Source organism: Pseudorca crassidens, chromosome 2, assembly GCF_039906515.1.
Source record: "Pseudorca crassidens isolate mPseCra1 chromosome 2, mPseCra1.hap1, whole genome shotgun sequence".
In the NCBI taxonomy this organism is placed as follows: domain Eukaryota; kingdom Metazoa; phylum Chordata; class Mammalia; order Artiodactyla; family Delphinidae; genus Pseudorca; species Pseudorca crassidens.
Genome location: NC_090297.1, coordinates 26369542 through 26392892, shown reverse-complemented (window position 1 = coordinate 26392892; position 23351 = coordinate 26369542). Strand labels below are relative to the sequence as shown.

At 47.0% G+C, this 23351-nt stretch overlaps 1 protein-coding gene across 3 annotated transcripts in view; it reads left to right on the top strand.

Annotated features, from left to right (window-relative positions):
* Positions 1-7772, top strand: part of CSMD2 (CUB and Sushi multiple domains 2) — a 668701-nt gene extending 660929 nt beyond the window's left edge. For all 3 annotated transcript variants that reach the window (XM_067725393.1, XM_067725392.1, XM_067725391.1), the window contains 4 exons: positions 258-345; positions 1738-1876; positions 2060-2275; positions 5157-7772. In XM_067725393.1, the coding sequence (XP_067581494.1) occupies positions 258-345; positions 1738-1876; positions 2060-2219 (387 nt within the window). In that variant the 3' untranslated portion in view covers positions 2220-2275; positions 5157-7772. The remainder of the gene's footprint in view (positions 1-257; positions 346-1737; positions 1877-2059; positions 2276-5156) is intronic.
* The last annotated feature ends 15579 nt before the right edge of the window (positions 7773-23351 follow it).

Below are 23351 nucleotides of genomic sequence, written 5' to 3'. Positions count from 1 at the left end.
CCAGTAGAAACAAAAATGTCTCCCTCCCTCCTACCAGCAGTTGGAGCCCCTGCCCCATCCCCAGCACCTTGCCATTGCCTGGGGGTGGGCAGAGAGCCGCTGTCAGTGGAGATGACAGGCAGGCAGGTGAGCCCAGCTGTGGGCACCGTGTGCCTGTGGGCACCGTGTGCCTGTGGGCGTGTCTCCGGCCTGGCTGGCCGGACCTCTAGCTCCCTCCGGCGTGCCTCCCATCTCACTGTCTGCTCCCTCCCTCACAGGTCTCCCCAGAGTTCTCCGGAGGCACCTTCATTTACCAAGGCGCTGTCAAGGGCCAAGGCTTTGGGCAGTTCGGCTTTCAAAGACTTGGTAACTAGCATTTGTCCCTGGAGTGTATGCTTGTGCGGGTGGCGGAGAAACTTGTATGTTGGCATGGAGGGCAGGGGGTTGGTGAAGTTCAACAGTCCAAGAGGGGCTCTTAGCCTCTTTTGGATCAGGGACGCCTTTGAGATTTTGATAAAAGCTGTGTAATATCTCCCCAGAAGGAAGCGCAATACATAATACCCTCAACTTTTGCCAAACAGTTTCATGCTCAGCCCTGGAGTTGAAAGCCCCCAGCTTAAGGGTCATTGGGTCTCAGATGCGTCCCACAATAGTATCTGGCCAGCCCTCGGGCATCCCCGGGACCCCCTGAGCATTACGACGTGGGGCTCTCAGGGCAGTCTCAGTCCCGGAACGGTGGTATTGCTGTCCTCATTTTACAGATGGGAAAACCAAGCCTCAAGGAGGCTTCCTTCCCTAGTTCCTCCCTGGCATCTTTACCCTGGACCAAGCATCCTCAGTGTCAGGCATCCTCACTCCAGAGACTGGCCTTGACTCAGAGCCTCTAATGTGGGGAGGGGTCCTGGCTTCTGGGAAGCAGTTCAGGGGGAGACAGGAGGCAGGCCCGGGTGCCTGATGGGCAGCTCAATACACCCCAGGTGCTGACTGCCCTGTCCCCCGGGACCCCCTGTCTACCAAGGCAGTGCACTGCGTTTTCTCCCAGCTCTGACCTTCAGAAAGCTCCTCCTTGGCGTAAGCGGAAACCCGCTTCCCTGTGCTTCCCACTCCGCCCTGCTCCTGCCCTGGAGTTATTCCTAGCTCTATCCTCTTAGCTGCCTGGACTAAAAGCACTCCCTCTTCCACACAGCGGCCCTTCAAAGACTTGAAGGCAGTTCCCTGGCCCCTTACACACCAGAGAGACCTCAGGAAACCGAGTTCTTCTTCTGGCTTCACGGCTGACTGCCGGTGTGCCCGGCGGAGCCTCACCCCCTCGGTTCGCTGACAGGGGCAGAGGCTCTCACCGTGGTCTTCTGAGCGCTCCCAGTCTGGGGCGAGGGGGGAGGGGGGAGGAAGCGAAACCCTCGGAGGCGGGAGCTTCAGCACCGCTACCACGCCCTCCAGAGCAGGTCCACCTGCACGTGCTTTATATTTCGGCTGCCTTGTAAGGTTTCATGGGATAAACTTTCTATGGCCGAAAGAAGTTTGGAAGCTTCTAAAGGGCTGCTCTCTTTTAAGGTTTTATTCTGGGACACGGTTTCAGGTTCTCCCGCAGACTGGCTTCCCCAGGCCTGACCAGCTCGTGTGGACTGACCACCCTTCTCCAGGGAGGATGGCCCAGTGCATGGGGGAGGCAGCTGGGGGGCCCCGACCAGCACCCCAAGCCCCACCACGGTGGCCGCTGTGTCTGTGACCTGAGGTTTCTGCTCTGGGATTTTGCAGACCTCAGGCTGCTGGAATCAGACCCCGAGTCCATCGGCCGCCACTTTGCTTCCAACAGCAGCTCGGTGGCGGCCGCGATCCTGGTGCCGTTCATCGCGCTCATCATCGCGGGCTTTGTGCTCTATCTCTACAAGCACAGGTACGGGGAAGGGACAGGAGGGTCGCACGACGGGTGCCAGGCCCTCTCCCTTTCCCTGACCCACCCAGAGCCCTCCTGGCTCAGGCGAGCTGTGACCTTCTGAAGGGAACACAGAGCCTCCCTCTCCTCTTAGGGCCCCGAGTCTCCTCTCTTGACGTCTTGGTCACGCTCTCTAATTCCCAGGAGAAGACCCAAAGTTCCGTTCAACGGCTACGCTGGCCACGAGAACACCAATGTGCGGGCCACGTTTGAGAACCCGATGTACGACCGCAACATCCAGCCCACAGACATCATGGCCACCGAGGCGGAGCTCACAGTCAGCACGGTGTGTACAGCGGTATAGCCTCCAGGCCAGGCTGCCTTCGTCACCGCCACTGAGAGCCCCACCTCCGGCAGCTGGTGAGACACACACCCCTACAGACACGTCCAGTGTGAGAGGGACTGAGTGCCCAGTGCTGCCCTGTGCTGGCCACTGAGGCAGACACCTCCGTACACCTGGGTCGGAGACTGTTGTCACCCTTTTTACAGATGGGAAAACTGAGGCACAGAGAAAGGAATTAATTTGGCCAAGATCACACAGCTAATAAGAAGCAGGATCAGAATCCAATCCCAGGCAGGCAGCTCCAGAGGCTGTGCTCTTAGCCACTAGGCTCAGCAAAATATCCAAGTAGGTGTATTAGTCAGAACTCTCCAGAGAGAGAGAGATACATATATATACACAATATATGCATACATATATATATGTACATATATATATAAACTCTCTAGAGAGATATATGTACATATTGTGTGTATGTTTGTATTGTAGATATAGATATAGAGGAAGAGAGATTTATTTTAAGGAATTAGCTCACAGAATTGTGAGGCTGGCAAGTCTGGAGTCCACAGGGCAGGCCTGCAGGCTGGAAATTCCATCAGGAGCTGAGGTTGTAATCTAGAGCCCGAGGGCTGTCTGGAGGTGAATTCCTTCCTCTCAAGGGGGCCCTCAGTCCTTTCTCTTCAGGCCTTCCACTGATTGGTGAGGCCCACCTACATTATGAAGAGTAATCCGCTTTATTCAGAGTCTAAGGATTTAAATGTTAATCACATCTAAAAAATTCCTTCACTGCAACATCTAGACTGGCGTTTGACCAAACAACTAGGCACCGGAGCCTAGGCAGTTGGCATATAAAACTATCCATCACCTAGAGCGTGATAGAGGGGCAGTTGCAGTCCCTGGCATTGGGCAAGACAGGAGGCCCCCGTCACACAGACAGAGGGCCAGGTGCACACGGAGGCTCCCATGGGCCCACTGGACACCCTTTCTCACACACACACACAGGCCTGCCAGGAGGAGCTGACAAGTCTAGAAGGCACGGCCATTCCCCACTCTGTCCTTCCTCACTGATATCCCTCCTTCTGGGGCCTGGGAACCTGCAGGAGCTGTCCCCACAAGGTGTGCAAGCCACACCCTTCTGAGAACCGTATTGTCTCCCGCACACCCCACTTTCTGGGGAATGCAGGTGCCCTCTCTCAGGTGTCTCCTGGACCTTAGTGAGCCCGGCTCTGGGGAGAAGCATCCCAGTGCCCAGAGAGGTGGGGTTCCAACAGGGCAAGGGAGTCATCAGCCAGACCCTAAGCAGGGACAACGCTCCTTCCATGCTCCTGTCTGCGGCAGCGCAAGCGATGGGCAGTCCCGGCCCGATACGCATGCAGCTCCTGGAGGGAGCAGGCTGTGTGAGGGGTGGGCTGGCGGGAAATGCGGGACCGGTAAATGCCAGGAGAGAGAAAGGGATTGTAAAACCACTAACCAGCACTGACTGCCCGGTCCCTGGCATGCGTTGCTTCCTTTCATCCTCACAACAACTCCAGGAGGATTTTCACCACTTCAGCCTGAGTCTCAGACCATACGCCCAGCCCTCAAACATCCCAGCTTTAAGCACTCTGCCAGGCTGCCCCCCATCTTCCCCTCCCATCCCCTCTTTGGGTCCACTTTTTTTCTCTAGATCATCTCTCTTGCATAACTCTAAGCTTAAAATGGTAGGTACTAAGATAATTTATACATAAAGAAATAAAAATTATCTTCAGAATATATAAAGGCAACTATTGAATACAAATAAGTAATTGATTGAGTTTTTCTGCACCAAAACAAATACTTAAAGAAGGAGGAGAAATTCTTCCAGTGGGGTCATTTTAACATGTCCAAATTAGTTCTGAGGTTTTGCCTTTCTGCTCCATCTTTACTTTTTCCTACTCATACAAATAGAAAGCAAAAACGAAAAAAGAAGAATCCCCTCTGATGACATAAATCAGGCCTTACAGGTGATCTGTAGTGACTCCAAACTTTGAGTTGCAGAATTATTGAACAGTAGAGGAAAGAAACAAGAATGTCCCAAGACCTGCACACACACCCTCACTGCCACTCCACGTCTGGGGCTCCGCTGGGTCCCAGGTGCCTGTGTGCACGAGGTTTCACCTCTGGGTCACCTGGGGTTGGTTGCTTCAGGTCTAGGCAGCCCTCGCACTGCCCCTCGCCAGCACCCAAGGCCTCGGAGCATCCCGCCCAGCACACCACGGCTCTCCGCGAAGGCCCTGCTCTCTTCCGGCCCTCCCGGAGCTGGAGCAGGGAAGGTGTTGCTTGACTTAGGAAGGCGATGCATGAAAAACCACCCTGAATAGACGCACATACATTTAAAATGAGTGACAAGGTGATAAATTCAAATGATGCCTCACAGGAATGGCTGAAGTTAAAATAAACCCCACACGGGGAAGTCATCGAGGCCTGTGGGGTCAGCAAGTAGAGAGCAAGGGGCAGGGCTGTGTTACGACTTTCATGGACCCTTTCCTCTGTTTAAAATTAAAAATGGTACTCTACAACTATGTTGTTATAAAGATGAATATAATCCAGGCTGGATTCATTATTACATGGCCATTATTATTATATTCACTTTTTTCCTTCTGATTTTGAAAGAAACTAAAAACACTTTCCTGGGCCCTAAAAGTGTAGCCGCCCCTAGGCGCTGGGGCTCCTGTGGCTGACAGGTAAGTTGGCCTTCCCCGGAGGAAGAAAAGGACACGAGGAAAATATATATTCTGCTGTGTATATTTCCTACCTACACCTCCACCCTTAGTTCGGGAGGATTAAAACGCAAAGGGAAAGATCACGGCAACTGCTTTTCGTTCATTCTTTCCCCTTATGCCTTCCTCGCTTTGCCTCTTTCCTCTTGCCTTCTTTTGCTCCCACCCCTCACCCACTGCCCCTATTGTTTTACAAACTCTGGTGTGATCCGTTTGTTCCCAGTTCTCCAGGGGACAGGAAGTAAGCTCCCCTGGCACAGTGCCCAGTGCCCATCTTCGTCTGTCTCTCCGCCCGTGTCTGCTACTACTGGGACTTGGGCCCTTGCCCTGCCACCATCCACCCCCATCACCCTGGAGAGGACACCCACCCCACCCCGACTCGGGGCCCTAAAGGAAGAGGGGCTGGCTGCCGTCAGAGGAAGGACATTATGGATTGAAGACAGCAAAGGATTTTGTGGGTGTGCACGTGTGTGTGTGGGCCTGAACACACACAAACACACACCTCTCCTTCAGTTGAGTCCTACAGAAGAGACCACAGAAGCTTAAAAAAACGAAATGTGTGTGAAAGATGCCCCGTGCCCTGCTCCCCACAAACACAGAGAAGAGGTAAAGAAGACGCAGTGGATGTGTTAGCAGATACATCCCATGGCGGTTGGTACGCAGAGACCAGCCATCTGCAAGTGGACGGTCCCAGCCGCAGAACGACAGCAAGGATAACCCCAAGGGCCGAAAACAATCTTAAGAAATCGTTTGGAAATCAGTTTCTATTTTTTCTAACATAATTTTACTGAGCTCTAAACCCAGTGAATTTAAAAAGTCCTCCTAGGGCTTCCCTGGTGGCACAGTGGTTGAGAGTCTGCCTGCTGATGCAGGGGACACGGGTTCGTGCCCCAGTCCGGGAATATCCCACATGCCGCGGAGTGGCTGGGCCCGTGAGCCATGGCCGCTGAACCTGTGCGTCCGGAGCCTGTGCTCCGCAACGGGAGAGGCCACAACAGTGAGAGGCCCGCGCACCGCAAAAAATTAAAAAATAAAATAAAAAGTCCTCCTAGGTTGAAAGCAACACTGAAGAAGTAGGGCACGTCAGGGGAGGTAAGGGCAGGAAGCTGGCCATGAGCCCAAGGTCAAGTCTTGCTGTTAACTGACAAAGAGAAGAGAAACAGGTATGTGGCCCAGACAGGGACACCAAGTCTGCAGGCATCAGAGAGGTGCTGGAAGGGACAGGACAGCAAGACAACCCCAGGGTCCAGAAATAATGGCTACTGTGGACTGAGTTTCTCCTCTGTGCCTGACACTTTAGGTGGTTCATTTCTAGACCTTACAGCAACCCCAGAACATAGGAAATAGTATTCCAGATGGATGAGAAGGCAGAAAGGTGAAGAGATGGAAGCCACACAGTTAGTAAGTGTGGGTCTGACTCCAAAGTCCACTACACCAGCTGCAATCTGGGTATAGAAGGGGGAGGAGTAGGTGAATCTCTAAGTAGGACTGTGGCCAAGGCTGGCGGGCCAGGCAGGGGACCCACGTATCCTATCTGGGTCCTGTTCTCTCCACCCTGGCAGCATCAGGGAAAGGACCCGTTACCCCAGGCTTCCTGGAGCTGGCGCTGGTCCCTCGGCTCCCAGCAGCCCCTCGCCATAGCAGACAGAGGCCCTAGGAACTTCTGAATCAAAAGAATGGAGTGAATAAGGCATATTCTCTCCAGCTCCTTGCAAGTAGGTTTGATTAATTTAGAGTTTCATCGTGCTTGGGTCATTGATGAATTCCATTTAAGTATTGCTGAGAAGCTAATGAGTTTGGGAATCAAACTGTGGCATTTAGAGCCCCTTTCTCTGTCCTCAGGAAGGTCCCTGTGGGCTTAAGCCCCTGTGCATGTGTGACATGCTGGCCTCAGATGTTCAGATCACGTATTGGAATGACAGATGGAAACATACAGGAGTGGAGTGGCAGGGACACCTCGTTTGTAAGCAGATTCTGAGTTGAAACCATGAGATCTGACTCATGTGAAGATGGACTGAAGTGAGAGTGTCAATTTCCAGCAGATGCAACTGGCAATGGCAGGAGCCCAGCTGCCCACACCTGCTCTGGGTCACAGCATCCCTGGGCTTGGCAGGAGAGGACCAGTCCAGACAAACGCACTCACATGCTCATCTGTCTCTTTCTCTGGAAGCAAATGCAGGAAGCTCATTGGCTGCTCCCCCTTCCCCACTTCTTACACTCCTCTGAGACCAACCAGTGGACTCCTCCTCCAGCCCTGCCTCCACCCCTCCCCTTGTGAAGTCCCAGGAGATGCCCAAGGAGCACATGCTGGTGCGGCACCCAGCACTCTGCTGTGCATTACCCTTTCACACCTCTGGCATTTTCTCTCCACCTCCAGAGGCTTGGAAGCGACCAGGGCAAACTAGGCCCTTCACCCACCATTCACACCATATACCCGCCGCCATCCCATGAGGCAAAAACAAAAAAAAACAAAAAAAACAAAAAACAGTAAAACAAAAACAAAAAAAATCTTTTGTACAGAGATATATTTTTATTATACAAAGTTTGTACAGTACCAAAAAAGAAAGAAAAACAAGGTGTAAATTTTTTTTCATTATTGTAGGTAAATGGTAGTGGAAGCCTTTTTGTAAATGTAATAAAATGTATAAATATGGTTTTCAGAAAACATCAAGTGCTGTAAATATGTAATCTACACACCTCCTTGGCTTGTCTGCAGTATATACATTTAATTTATCTGTCTCTGTATATGAGGCTTCCCCCTGGGGTCCTGCATTATGGTACTTTCCTGAATTTGAAAGCAATTTTAAAATTTTTGAATTCAAATAAAATATAAATTTTGCATTGGTTTTCTTACCTTTTTTATGGCCTTTTTCATGGCTAGGGGCAAGTGTTTTTGGGGAAGGGGAGGAAAGATATTTGGGACTAAAAGTCAAGTGGAAATGTGGAAATCCCTTTCTTAAATGGCTTTGTGTTGCCTCCAGTACATGTTGGGAACTCCCAGCAAAAGTGATAGTGGAAGCACCATATGCAAAAATTAACTCAAAACGGATCAAATTCCTAAACAAAAGACCTAAAACTATAAAATGTTTACAAGAAAACATGGGAAAGCTTTGTAACTTTAGACTTGGCAATGATTTCGTAAAATAGATGAATTGGGCTTCATAAAAATTTAAAACTTCTGTACATTAAAGGACACAACAGAGTGAAAAGGCAACCTATGGAGCAGGAGAAAATATTTGCAAATCATATATCTGATAAGGGATTAATATCCAGAATATATAAAGAGTTCCTACTACTCAACAATGAAAACAAACAAACAAATAACCTGATTTAAAAATGGGCAAGTGACTTGAACAGACATATCTCCAAAGAAGATATAAAATGGCCAACAAGCACCTGAGAAGATGCTCAACATCACTAATCATTAGGGAAATGCAAATCAAAACCTCAGTGAGAGGCACCTAACATCCATTAGGATAACTACTATGAAAAACATGAAAAAAACAAAACAAAAAACAGAAAATAACAGGTGTTGGTAAGGATGTAGGGAAATTGGAATCCTTGTGCACTGTTGGTGGGAATGTAAAATGATGCAGCCACTATGGAAAATAGTGTGGAGGTTCCTCAAAAAATTGAAAATAGAACCACCATATGATCCAGCAATTCCACTTCTGTATATCCAAAGAAAATGAAATCACTATCTCGAAGAGATATCTGTTCTCCCATGTTCATTGCAGCGTTATTCACAATAACCAAGGTATGGAAATAACTTGTGTCCGTCAATGGATGAACGGATAAAGAAAATGTGTATGTGTATATATACATGTATATATAATGTATGTGTGTGTATATATACACACAATGGCATAAATAATAATAAATAATTTTTAAATTATAGTGATGCCCAGGTCGGCTCAGGACAGAATCCTGGGGACAAAGAAGGTGCTCCCCTTCGGGATGGGGTCTGGCCTGAACTGAGGAGGTCAGGGTCTAAGGACTGCAGTCTAAAGGGCAGGTGGCTTAAGCAGAAGGAATCTATAGCAGAAAAAGGCCAAATCAGGAGGGTCATCCAGGAGCAAAGGCTGCTAAAGGAGAGGTGAGGAAGGGAAGGAAGGACTGGCAGGAACTAGGAGTCTCCTTCTCTAAATGCATATATATATTAGAAGTCATCATTTTCATGGAAATTTCATCCAGACTACCTTCGGGTTCCCAACTCCCGCTATCCTTCACTTTTGCACTGCATCCTGGATCCCATTGTCCCCCAGTCACCTCAGTAACCTGATTTATATGAATGTTCCCAGTTTTAAAAATCGCATTTCATCTGGGACATAATGTCTTGTATTCACCTCCTGGCCACAGAGAACCATCTGTGTAGACCCAGCCCTCCCATCAGGGATGTCAGTACCTTGGCTGGGATTCAAGGTCAGGAATTGGACTATTGTAAAACACAGGCAACTGGTGGATTAGGAGCTGGGGGGGCAAAGTAGCAAGTATTAAATCTAAGTTCCAAATATAAATTCACGCAGTATAGAAACACTTTATAATAAATTGCATACAATTTCTAGACACCCCTTAGAGTGAGGAACACTCCCAAACATTATGCTAGGACAGGCTTTCATAAGCCTAAGGACACAGAGGGACAGTGCCTGTGAGACAGTGCCTGTAAGATCACCCAACACCAAAAGAAGAGCATGCCTTTGAACTAAGAAATCAAATAAGAACCCAGATTACTCCATCCCTCACTCCAATAGGATCACCTGTTATTCTTGGTCTAGGAAAATCCTCTACATTTATTTTATCATGGACAGAAAAGGGGCACTCAACATACATACAATGTTTCTATAAGAACAAAACAGAAAATAAGTAGTAAAACGTTTTAGCTAATGAAAATACTCCCTTAAGAAATAAAGGACAAGAATCATTTTTAAAAGCATTCCAACATTAATTAACCATAATTAAACAGGCAATTGCAAATATTACAGTGCCACACAAATAAGTTAAAAAACTCAAACTACAAATGGACATATAACAGGAAGAAGTAAAATGAGAGCTTACCAAAAAAAGCAATAGTTTAGAAATTAAGACCAACCTGCAAAGTGTCCTAGAGATAATAGACACAGAAAGAAAGTATAATAAAGACATACAGAAAGAAAATTAAAGCACTTAAGAAAATAAAAATCAAATAAAGAAGTAAAGAGGATGAGGGATAAATTAGGAGTTTGGGATTAACATATACACACCACTATATATAAAATAGATAATCAACAAGGACCTACTGTTTAGCACAGGGAACTCTATTCAATATTCTGTAATAACTTATATGGGAAAAGAATCTGAAAAGGAATGGATATATATATGGATATGGATAACTGAATCACTTTGCTGTACACTTGAAACTAACACAATGTTGGAAATCAACTATACTCCAATATAAAATAAAAATTAGATTTAAAAAAATAAAAATAAAATAAAAGGATAAGCATGGAAGACAAACAAAGATAATTTATGTGCAATAGGAGTCCCTGAAGAAGGAAATATAAATAAATGGAACAGAATTGATATTTATAGCACTCTGAGAAAAACTTCTAGAACTAAAAATCTTTAACCTATATATTGAAAGTCCTACCATGTTCCAGGGGAAATTATCCTGGAATAGCCAACTCTGAGACATATCCCAGTAAAACTCTATTTTAAAGAAAAAGAAAACTTTCTCTGGGCCTCCAGGTTAAAAATTAAGTCAGTTGCAAGGAAAGAAAATCAAGTTGTCATCAGATTTCTTAATAGCAACACACAAAGTGAAATGAGTAAAGCAACATTTTCAACAAACTGAAGGAAAGAAAGTATAAGCCAAGGGTTGTATATACAGCGATTATTAAGCATCAAGACTATGAAAACACAGTATTAAAAATTCAAGAACTAAGAAATATTTTACTCAAGAGCCCTTCTCAACAATCTAATGGGAGGGGCTTCCCTGGTGGCGCAGTGGTTGAGAGTCCACCTGCCGATGCAGGGGATGCGGGTTTGTGCCCCGGTCTGGGAAGATCCCACATGCCGCGGAGTGGCTGGGCCCGTGAGCCATGGCCGAGCCTGCGCGTCCGGAGCCTATGCTCCGTAACGGGAGAGCCCACCGCAGTGAGAGGCCCGCGTACCGCAAAAAAAAAAAAAATCTAATGGGAGGACGAGTTGCATCCAACCAAGTGATAATTGGGAAACTTCAGCAAAAGGACTGGTATGACTGGGACTGAGAATTGTTTATATCAAAATCTAAAATGAAGATGGAGATAAAGAATAGTATGTAAATGCCATATTTCTGACAAAGTGGAAATAACATACTTTGTTAACAGGAAGAGAAGGGAGAGAAAGGGGGAAAGTAAAATGACCCATTGATTGTGACATAGGTAATAGGTGGGCGTTAAATGACGGTATAAAGAGGGATCTCTCAAACTTGGAAATATTGAAATTTTGGGCCGAATGCTTTTTTGTTGCTGGTCTTGGCTGTCCTCTGCATTATAGGACATGTAGTAGCATCCCTGGTCTCTACCCACTAGATGCTTGTACCTCTCTTCCCTAAGCTGTGAAACAACCTAAAATGTTTCCAGACATTGCCAGATATCTTCTGGGGAGCAAAACTGACACTCACACAGACACACACACACATGCGTACACACTCTCCCTCCATTAAGAACCACTGATACAAAGCTAATAAAATAGCAAGGACATAAGTAGAGAAAAAGAGGACTAAGGGCACTACATAAGTATATTAATATAAATGAAATTGCTAAAATAAAAATATTTATATTGTTAACTATTAATACATGCATTTTTAATGTACCCAAAATATCACATTGTGAAAGAACTAGTAAATATGACAAATACACAAAGTAAATATAACATAAAATAATATGACAGATCTGAAAACAAACATAGTCCTTATATCATGAAATGTAATTAGGTTTAATTCACCTAATAAAATAAACAGATTTTCAGATTAGCTCACAAAGTAAAGCTCAACTCTATGCTGTCACAAGAGGCAGACCTAAAATGAAGTGACTCAAAATAGCTAAAAACAAATGAAGAGGCACACCTTCTGCGTGGTCCAAGACATTTACACATTCTGGAAACCTAAACTTTTAGTGGGGGAGGGGTGAGGAGGGAGGGGCTCTCACATCCACACTTTGGGGCCAGATATGGGCACCCTGAGAACTAGAGCCAAGTGGACACTTCCTTACCTGAGGCATGGCTTGGTGCTAACGTAAGGAAACTTAGCTGCTACAGTTATTACTGTTAGTCTTTCAAAGGGGAGAATCAACAACAACAAAGCAATGGGCAAAGGGACAGCAAGCATGTGCAAACAAGAAACCAGGGATCACCATCTTGGTATCAGAAAAGTGAATTCAGGCCCAAAGGCATTAAACACGACAAAGAATGACACTAGAGGACACAATTCACAATGAAGACATAACTACTCACCAAATAAGAAGCAGCCACTGTGTTTTTTTCCCACAAAGCAGAATCTAGGAAATGCAAAGAGAAATAGAGACACACCAATAAAAGGAGCTTTAACTCATCACTCTGAACACAATAGATCAAGTTAACAACAAAAAAGAGTCATGTTGTTGAAGACTGAAACAAAATAATCATAAGGAAGTTTTTGTGAATATGAAATAGGCTGGGACCTGGGACCCTTTACTGGAGGGCTTGCCCCTAGACAAAGTCCCCTTGAGCAACAGAATACAAAGAAACTACAAGAGACTAAAAATAACTACACGCATGCTCAGTTGGGGCAATTATGAACAATAAGATAGAAAAAGGCCACAAACCAACTGCCACTACTGAGTGCTGGGAGCAAAAGCAGAGTACTGTGCATGATCCCTCCACACAGCACCACCAAGGGGATGGGAAGACCACCTAAGCCCCACGCTGGTCTGACCCACTGATCTGCCCCTACCCTCACCCCATTTAAGGAACCAGCTGGCCCTCCTCAGAGAGCAAACAAGGGAACCTATTACTTGTTTTCATTCCCTCCTGCTGCATCATCAGTCCCAGTAAAGCCTTGCCTGAATTCCTAGTCTCGCCTCTTATCAAGTTCTATGGATTAAAGTGTCCAAGGGCTCGAGTTTGTAATAGAGTTGTGTGTCCAACTCTGCAACCCAATATTAGAGAATATATTTCTTTTTAAAGTAGGTGTGACACATTCATGCAAATAGCCCTCATAATTGAGAAAAAAAGACTAAAGTTACTACCATGGGCAAATAGTCAAAAACAATGAAAAGAAAGATAAGCAAAGACCCTTAAATATATGAAAAGATGCTCAGTTTCACTTCTCAGACATACCGTTTCTCACCTATTAGATGAGCAAAGATCCAAAAGCTGGACAACAGGCTCTGCTGACAGAGATGTGGGGGAAAACACACTCTCAGGCTCTGCTGGTCCAACTCTCACGAAGGAGAATTTGACAATGTATATCAAAATTCATAATTATTTACCCTTTGACCCAGCAATCCCACTTGTAGGAATTTTTCTGAAGATATACCTCCTCAAATATGAAATAACATATATACAAGGTTACTCACAGCAGCATTATTTATAAAAGCAAAAGACTAGAAACAACCTCAATGTATATTAGTATGAGATCTGTGCATAAACCAGGGTACATCCATGTAATGAAGTATTACACAACTGTTAAAAATAATGAGGAAGCTGGTCAAGAACTAATATGGAATGATTCTCAAGATATAATATTACATTAAAAAGACTAAGGGCAGGGCTTCCCTGGTGGCGCAGTGGTTGAGAGTCCGCCTGCCGATGCATGGGACACGGGTTCGTGCCCCGGTCTGGGAAGATCCCACGTGCCACGGAGCAGCTGGGCCCGTGAGCCATGGTCGCTGAGCCTGCGCATCCGGAGCCTGTGCTCCGCAATGGGAGAGGCCACAACAGTGAGAGGCCCGCGTATCGCAAAAAAAAAAAAAAAGACTAAGGGCAGAAGAGTATATTTTGGTACTCTTGTATGATAAAGAAGGGGACTAAATTTACTAATTGAAAGCAAAATGAAATAAATACACATTCTTATGGAGTTGGAATGATCACAAGAAAGGCACTATTTCAAATGATTTTATAAATACAGTAAATTAACTGTACATCCTTAGCAGGATAGAACTAAAGACAAAATGAACTGCAAAAAATTAACTGTTTTCACCATTTCATCTAAAATCAGGAACAAGACAAGGATACCCACTCTTACCACTATTATTCAACATAGTTTTGGAAGTTTTAGCCACAGCAATCAGAGAAGAAACAGAAACAAAAGGAATCCAAATTGGAAAATAAGAAGTAAAGCTGTCACTGTTTGCAGATGACATGATACTATACATATAGAATCCAAAAGATGCTACCAGAAAACTACTAGAGCTAATCAATGAATTTGGTAAACAGCAGGATACAAAATTAATGCACAGAAATCTCTTGTATTCCTATATACTAATGATGAAATATCTGAAAGAGTAATTAAGGAAACACTCCCATTTACCTTTGCAACAAAAAGAATAAAATACCCAAGAATAAACCTACCTAAGGAGACAAAAGATCTGTATGCAGAAAACTATAAGACACTGATGAAAGAAATTAAAGATGATACAAACAGATGGAGACATATACCATGTTCTTGGATTGGAAGAATCAACATTGTGAAAATGACTATACTACCCAAAGCAATCTACAGATTCAATGCAGTCCCTATCAAACTACCAATGGCATTTTTCACAGAACTAGAACAAAAAAATTCACAATTTGTATGGAAACACAAAAAAACCCAAATAGCCAAAGCAATGTTGAGAGAGAAAAATGGAGCTAGAGGAATCAGGCTCCCTGACTTCAAACTATACCACAAAGCTACAGTAATCAAGACAGTATGATACTGGCACAAAAACAAAAAGATAGATCAATGGAACAGGATAGACAGCCCAGAGATAAACCCACACACATATGGTCATCTTATCTTTGATAAAGGAGGCAAGAATATACAATGAGAAAAGACAGCCTCTTCGATAAGTGGTGCTGGGAAAACTTGACAGCTACATGTAAAAGAATGAAATTAGAACACTTCTTAACACCATACACAAAAATAAACTCAAAATGGATTAAAGACCTAAATGTAAGTCCAGAAACTATCAAACTCTTAGAGGAAAACATAGGAAGAACACTCTTTGACATAAATCACAGCAAGATCCTTTTTGACCCACTTCCTAGAGAAATGGAAATAAAAACAAAAATAAACAAATGGGACCTAATGAAACTTAAAAGCTTTTGCACAGCAAAGGAAACCATAAACAAGACCAAAAGACAACCCTCAGAATGGGAGAAAATATTTGCAAATGAAGCAACTGACAAAGGATTAATCTCCAAAATATACAAGCAGCTCATGCAGCTCAATATCAGAAAAACAAACAACCCAATCCAAAAATGGGCAGAAACCCTAAACAAACATTTCTCCAAAGAAGATATACAGATTGCAAACAAACACATGAAAGGATGCTCAACATCACTAATCATCAGAGAAATGCAAATCAAAACTACAGTGAGGTTATCACCTCACACCGGTCAGAACGGCCATCATCAAAAAATCTACAAACAATAAATGCTGGAGAGGGTGTGGAGAAAAGGGAACCCTCTTGCACTGTTGGTGGGAATGTAAATTGATACAGCCACTATGGAGAACAGTATGGAGGTTCCTTAAAAAACTAAAAATAGAAGTACCATATGACCCAGTAATCCCACTACTGGGCATATACCCTGAGAACAACATAATTCAAAAAGAGTCATGCACCAAAATGTTCATTGAAGCGCTATTTACAATAGCCAGGACATGGATGCAACCTAAGTGTCCATTGACCGATGAATGGATAAAGAAGATGTGGCACATATATACAATGGAATATTAGTCAGCCTTAAAAAGAAACGAAATTGAGTTATTTGTAGTGAGGTGGATGGACCTAGAGTCTGTCATACAGAGTGAAGTAAGTCAGAAAGAGAAAAACAAATACCTATAGTAACACATATATGTGGAATTTGAAAAAAAAAAAAAAGGTTCTGATGAACCTAGGGGCAGGACAGGAATAAAGATGCAGACCTACTAGAGAATGGACTTGAGGATATGGGGAGGGGGAAGGGTAAGGTGTGACAAAGTGAGAGAGTGGCATGGACATATATACACTACCAAACGTAAAATAGATAGCTAGTGGGAAGCAGCTGCATAGCACAGGGAGGTCAGCTCGGTGGTTTGTGACCACCTAGAGGGGTGGAATAGGGAGGGTGGGAGGGAGGGAGATGCAAGAGAGAAAAGATATGGGAACACATGTATATGTATAACTGATTGACTTTGTTATAAAGCAGAAACTAACACACCATTGTAAAGCAATTATACTCCAATAAAGATGTTAAAAAAAAAAAAGAGCAGAAGTAGGAGTGCAGGTTAGAAGACAGCAGGTTAGCAGTCAACCAGGCGGGGGTGATGGTAGCCAGGACGAAGGCAGTAGCAATGGGAGTGGAGAGAAATGGGTGAATTCAAGATATCTTTTGGAGAGTTATTCCCATGACTCAATGATTGGTTATAGAGGCAAAGGAGAGAGAAGATTCAAGGGTGACTCTCAGATGTCTGGCCTGAGCAGCTGGATGGATCATGATACTCTTTCCTGGGATGAAAAAGAAAGGGGTGGAGGCTGGAGGAGCAAGGTTGGGGGAATCGGCCCAGAGCAGAGGCCAAGCAATGAGGTATGCACACCTGGAGCTCAGGAGACAGCTTAGTGTCCCGATAAGTCAGATTGATGACATCAGATGTGGTGGGTTCAAGGACAAACGTGGCTGAGCTGGCGTGGCAGAGGCCACCGTGAAGTCAAAGACTGCGTGGCCCTCCTGGGGATGTGTGAGTCACCCAGGGCGATGGCAAGAGCTGGGGTGCAGAGGAAGACGCCAGGCAGAGGAGGGAGTCTTCAGTGAGTGCGGGAGCATGTCCAGGGGCTGGGGCTGGCACAGGCAGGGAGGGGCTACGAGGTGATCCAGGCGAATGGGATTCACATCAAAGAAGCAAGCTTCAAAGGACCCCAAGGTTAAGAGTGCAGGCCTGGGAGCCAAACTACTGGATTTGGACTCTGGACTTTCCCACTTAACTAGTTGTGTGTGTGACCCAAGGCAAGTTGTGAATTTGCCTCTGGCCCCCAAACAGGCATGACAACATGATCTCCTGGAGTTGTGATGAAGCTGAAATGACATCACCCACGGTCCTTAGCCGAGTGCCTAGCTCTTGGGTACTGGACAAATGTGAGCCTTTAGAGCTATTAGTTCTCAGTGATTGGTCACATGCATAAGGGAGAAACAGAAGTGATGATCTGGAGGCAGAAGGAAGGAATGAGGAGGACAGCAGCCCTACCTCCCGCGCAAGAGGAACTCTGAGCAGGCGAGTAGCCTGCCTGAGAGGGATGAGGGGGCAGGGCCCCCTGAGAATGGCGGGCTTGCACAAGGTGGGCGGTGCAGCAAGGGCTAGGTGAAGAGGGGGTGGAGGCTCTAGGGGTTGGTCAGTGCAGACCAGGATTTCTAAAGGGCTGGATGGACAGGTTGGGGGAGAGCAAATATCTGAAGAGGTTGGCTCAAGGAGGCAGCAGCCGCCCAGGGCGTGGAGAGGTTGATCAGTAAAATCAGCGATGTGAGAAGGGGCCTGGCAGAGGTGGCCCTGGCCCTGGGCACTTTAGCCTCAGAGAATTCAGCTACGGTTATTTCTATTCTACGGGCAGCGAGAGGAGGTCCAGGAGAGGCTGTGGAGCAGTAGCCACCTGAGAAGCGCACACAGCAGAGGGCGAGGAACAAGAGAGCTGAGTCGGGTCAGGCGGCACCCTGGGATGGGCAGCGCTGTGTGGACTTTGGCCCTGTGCATGTGGAGCAGCCAGTGAAATCCTCCTCCCACATCCCAGAATCCCACAGACACCAAGAGTAAATCAGCATTGGAAAGTGTCTGCTGGAAATGCCCAAGAGTCTTTATCTTCACTGGGGCCAAGGGAGTGGGAAAGGCGCTCACCAGCGGCCAGTGGCCTTCCTTTTCATGCCCTGTGTCCTAGCCACCTGCCTTTTGGCTATTAAGTAGAGCGAGCACTGAAGCAACACGAGGAAGCCTGCTTGAAAGGCATCTGCTATTCTACCTCGTTGTTCATTGGATCGGAGACTTCTGGACAAGTGTCTGTTCTGAGCCTTAGGTTCCTTACCTGGAAAATGAGCATAACATCTTCTCTTGAAATCTTCACATGAGTAGATTTCAATGGGATAAACTCCAAGAAGATTTTGAAACCTGAGTTGTGACATATAGGCTGAAACTGTGACTTCGACTTCTCTCCTTCAACCTATTCCAGCTTCAGAAGCTTCTTCCCGGTTACCAGCACCCAGACTCAGCTTTGCTCAGTTGCAGCCCACTGAGGCGGTCAGGTGTGCTACTGTTTTCATCTGGGGCACACGGCCCATCATTCAGCAGCCTTCCTGACAAGAGCAATAATGGGGCCATTTAAGGCCCTGGGCTTGCAGAAGAGGTAGATAGAGGGGCAACAGGTATGCCTTTCATGCTTCTGATGCGATACCTGGGGGGTGACCTCATGCCTGTGCACAAGCCTGGCTGTGCCTAACCAGCTTGACCTTATGGAGAAGACCCCACACTGACGGGGATCAACAAATCTGGATCCTAGTCCAAGTGCTGCTACATTTGCCTGGTGACCATGTACAAGCCTCTGGGATCTGATTTCCTTACCTATATAATGAGGCTTTCAGGGGTCTTTTCTAGTTCAAATGCCCTAGAACCATGCTGTGTAATAGAAATATAGCGCAAGCCATAAATGCAAGCTGCATGAGCACTTTAAATTTTTCTAGTAGCCATATATAAAAGCAAAAAGAAACAGGTGAAATTAATTTTAATAATATATTTTATTTAACCCAATATATCCTAAATATCAGTTCAAGATATAACCAAAATTAAAAATTTTGAGAGAGTCTGCAATTTTTTCACCTAAGTACTCAAAATCTGGTGTATATATTACACATCTCAACACATCTCAGTTCAGACTAGCCACATTTGGAAGGCTCAACAGCACGTGTCCAGCAGCACGTGTCCAGGTGGCTACCATACAGGGCAGCGCAGCCGAGAACGCTCGATCTCGGTGACTATGGAGTCTGGATCACAGGAGGATGGAACAGGGGAAGGATAGAGCTTATGGACCCAAGCAGCCCAGCCCTCCATTTCTAACTTGGGAACCATGAAGAAGCTGCCTCCCGTTTCCCTGCTTCCCTGCCCCTCACCTGCTGCAATTCCGGCTCCTCCCTGTTCAGTTCTGCCTGCCCATCCCCCACCTCACTCACTGGACACCCAGGATAGCCCACCCCCGCTTCTACCTCTTACCCTTCCTCTCTCCCAGTCTTGGTTGCCTCCTCCCCTGCCTGTCCCTTTGCCCCTCTTCCCTTTCTGTTTCTCCGCCCTCCCCATACACCCACCATCCTTTCCAACTTGCTCCCTCCACCCTCAGTCCTTCCTTTGACCTTGACCTGGCTCCTTCCTCAAGCTGCTTGAGCCTTGTAACCATCGGATCCCACACGCCTCCTCTTCAGACCTCAACCTCAAGGATGCCCGGACCTCACCTGGTGATTCCCACTGCTTAGCTGGGGACCAGGTGCCCTGCCAGTCCGATTCCTGGTTCAGCCTAGAACTTCTGGCAACAGGAGCACCCAGCAGCCTGTGGACGTGAGGCCAACAGAGAGCCGGTCCAGCCCACAGGCATCCCCTCAGGCAGGGTTTCTCTCCTAGTAGTACATTCTCAGTCGTGCCGGCCCTGGCCAGCTCTCTGTCAAGATCAATAAAAGAGTTCCTGTTCCCGCCCCGGTGGGCTGGTCAGCCTTAGTGGACCCCAACGTTTGTAACTGATCTCTGGGCCCTGCTAACGGCAAGAGAATGACAATGAGTTATCTATGGCCTCTGTCCTGTCTCCAGGAAGGCGAGCCCTGTGGCTCTGGTCACTGTTGGAGCAACTGCTGAAAAGAAGTTCCATGAAAACCTGTAAACAAGAGCTAGAACTTCTCCTCCAGGGAGACCATGACTCATTTTCTCCCAGGTCTCATCTTTGTCCCAAGATGTACACGACATCAGTGCATTCCAACCACTACTAAACCTACACCTGACATTCTGACTCCTACAGGAAGAAACAGTTTCCTGTGGATTCTGATCAAAGTCACGTCAAACTCTGAAATATCACTCTCTTTCTCTAATTCACGACCAGAATTCAAGGATAACAGAGTCTAAAAGGCAAAGGGTTGCCTATACCCCGTTCAGGATGAAAGAGTAAAAGTTTACAAAGGAAACCTCAACCTTAAACTACAATGTCTTCTGGACGTTACCAGAAGTGGAATGGGTGGAGGAAGGAGGGGAAAGAACCCCCCTAAAGACCCTCCAGCTCTTCCCTCTTTCTCAAGCATGAAGTGTGTCAGCTCTGGTCTTGAACAAGGAAGCAAATTGGGAATCAGATAAGATTCAGTCCTCTGGGAACGCCTTCCTTTCTTTTCATCCATCATCACCCTTATGTTATTTAGGTCCCAGACACCTCAGATTCCCCAGCACAGAGACCCTGGGGCACACAGCAAAGTAGATGTGTGAAGAAGGCCAGCAGACCAAGAAGCAATCTGTTATGGACAAAAAGCAGACTCCTGCGTTGCATACATCCACGCATGGCTGAAGAGCCACAGAAAACAGTGAAAGATGGCAGTCCACCACAAGGGGCGTGAGATCTTGGGCCCCAATCCTCCCTGACGGTCTCATTGTGTCCCCCTGATTTCCCACCTCCTCCTTTGCTCCATGCTTTTAGTGTAACCAGCAAGATGCCAGAAGAACCCAAGACAAGTTCTTTTTTGTGGTTTGCAGTTCAATTAATATAATTTATTAATTTATCAGGTCATTTCATCCCAAAATAGGATTTGACTTGTTTTAAGAGATGTACATAATATCACAGGAAGAAGAAAATAATAAAGGATCGGGAAGTGAAAACAAAGCCAAATAAAATGAAGGCAGGGGGATTCCCTGGTGGCGCAGTGGTTGAGAGTCCGCCTGCCGATGCAGGGGACACGGGTTCGTGCCCCGGTTCGGGAAGTTCCCACATGCAGCGGAGCGGCTGGGCCCGTGAGCCATGGCCGCTGAGTCTGCGCGTCTGGGGCCTGTGCTCCGCAACGGGAGAGGCCACAACAGTGAGAGGCCCGCGTACAGCAAAAAAAAAAAAATGAAGGCAGAGGTTGATGCACAAATGGAAAATCAAAAGAGCCTGTTCTGTTTTTAGGCTTGGACCTTAAATCTCTGCGCCTCCTAGTGGCCAAAATTTAATCCATTTTAATGCCATAGTCACTAACGGAATGAAAATCAATCACAAATGTCTAAGAAATTAGTTGCTCAAGAAAGGTCCCTGAGATAACACCGGTGTTTTCTCTTCCCCCCACCAAGACACGCCAGATGGGTTTAGCGTGACCTTCAGCCAAAGTAGCCTCACCTCCTCCGACTATTTCTGGGCAACTTCAAGGAGTGGGGTTGGGTTAGGGACTTCATAGGTGATCCTGAACAAGCCCTTACCGGGTGCTGTCCATAGAGGGTGCTCCTGGCCTGGCACCCTGGGTGCAGTCTGCATGCAGAGCTCCTCACCACCGCCTCCAGAGCAGCCCCTTGACCCACCTCCTGCTGGTCTCTACCGCCTCTAACTACACAGAAGCGACTCTGTGGTCTATGAATTCCCCAAAGCACTAAAGCCAAGCTGTGTTCTGTGCAGAAGGAGGGAGAAGACCCCTTTCCCCTCTGTGTCACACTGGTCGTCTGGCACCAAAGTAGGGCTCCCTGACCCCCAGTGACTCTCAAGAGATTCCAGTGACCACAGCTCCGTCACCTGCCCGCGGCTCCTCTCCTGCTTGAGCTCAGTTGGACCCATAAGGCTGATCCAGAAGCAGCCTTAGCAGTAGACCTGTTTTCTTCATCTTCCCTCCCATGGCCCTCACCCTCTGGATGGCAAGATTATGGGGTATTTTCCTACAATGAAAATGTGAAAAATAAATGTGACTGTAGAAAGCAGCACAGTGTAACGGCAGACCAGATCAGAATAATCTTCACATGCAAAGAGAATCACTAGCCATGCCCGGACTAGGAAATCGATCCCTAGTGAGTTTTGGCAAAATGGTCTCATTGGATCCTGGCCTTGACTTAATCTAGTGGCTCCCAGGACAAGGCAGCTCTCTGCCTTGAGAAGTGGGAGAACTGACCGCACGCTGAGAAGAAGAGGGGCTCTTGAGCTCTCTGCCTTTCCTCCCAGCAGCATAGGCTGGGGTCAATGGGGTTCATGACAAGGACCAGGGAAGCGAGGCCCCAGAGGGAGATGAGGTTATCTTTCTGCCACAGGGTTAGCTGGGGGAAGTCACAGTGAGGTGAGAAACTCGACACCCAAAAAAACTGCATTTGGAAGTAATTCCAGATTTGCCTAAAACCAGAGTGAGGCGGGAAGTGGTGCTAAAGATAAGGTGGTGGTAATACTGATGTTGGGAGTGTGCAGAGAGAACCAGCCACGGGCGGGGGGAGAAGACAAACGTCTGTCATCCTCGACCCCAAAGCCCAGCCTGAACCCCACCTCACTGGCAAAGCCTTCCTGACCTCCCACTACAGGCAGAACTAACCTCTTGTAGGCGGTGACAGGGGCTTAAGATGGGCGTTTGCTGCTAAGAGGCGAAGGCTAAGGAAGGGTGGGATCCAAAGGAAGGGTGGGATCAAAATTGAGGTCAGGTGATGTTTCACTTGATTAATTCTGAGTCTGTTCAGAAAAAGACTCCCTCAGCCGCTGGGCAACCACAGCCCAACAGGAAAATGCCCTTAGAAGGGACAGCGTGTGTCTGGGGGGCCACGTCTGGATGTGCACGTCTTGCTGGGCGAAGGCGGCTTTCTGTGAGCCCAAGTGTGCACGTGAATGCCAGTGCTGAGCGGTGGACCAAGAGGCCAGAGGCAGCAGCCGGTGGACACGGGGCTGGAGGGCCCAGGAGGGGCCTGAACAGGGCTGGCCACCGGGCCACCCGGAAGTTATCAGCATCCACACAGCAGTAAACATGCAAATGGAACGGAGTGAACGGAGCGAATGGAGAAGAAGGCCTGGGCCCCAAGGCTGGGCTACAGAGACCCAGGGCGGCCTGGGGGACGAGACCTCCCGCCACCCACACGCACCCCGGACATCACTGCATTCATACTTCAAAGCCTCCGCACCCCCGGCCCCAAAGGGTATCACTCTTCTCCACAGACTGACTAAAGGGAGTCTTTTCTGCAGCCCAAAGGTGGAGAGCCATCCCCACTGCGGGCCCCAGACAGGATGAGGCAGGGAGAACCCAGGGT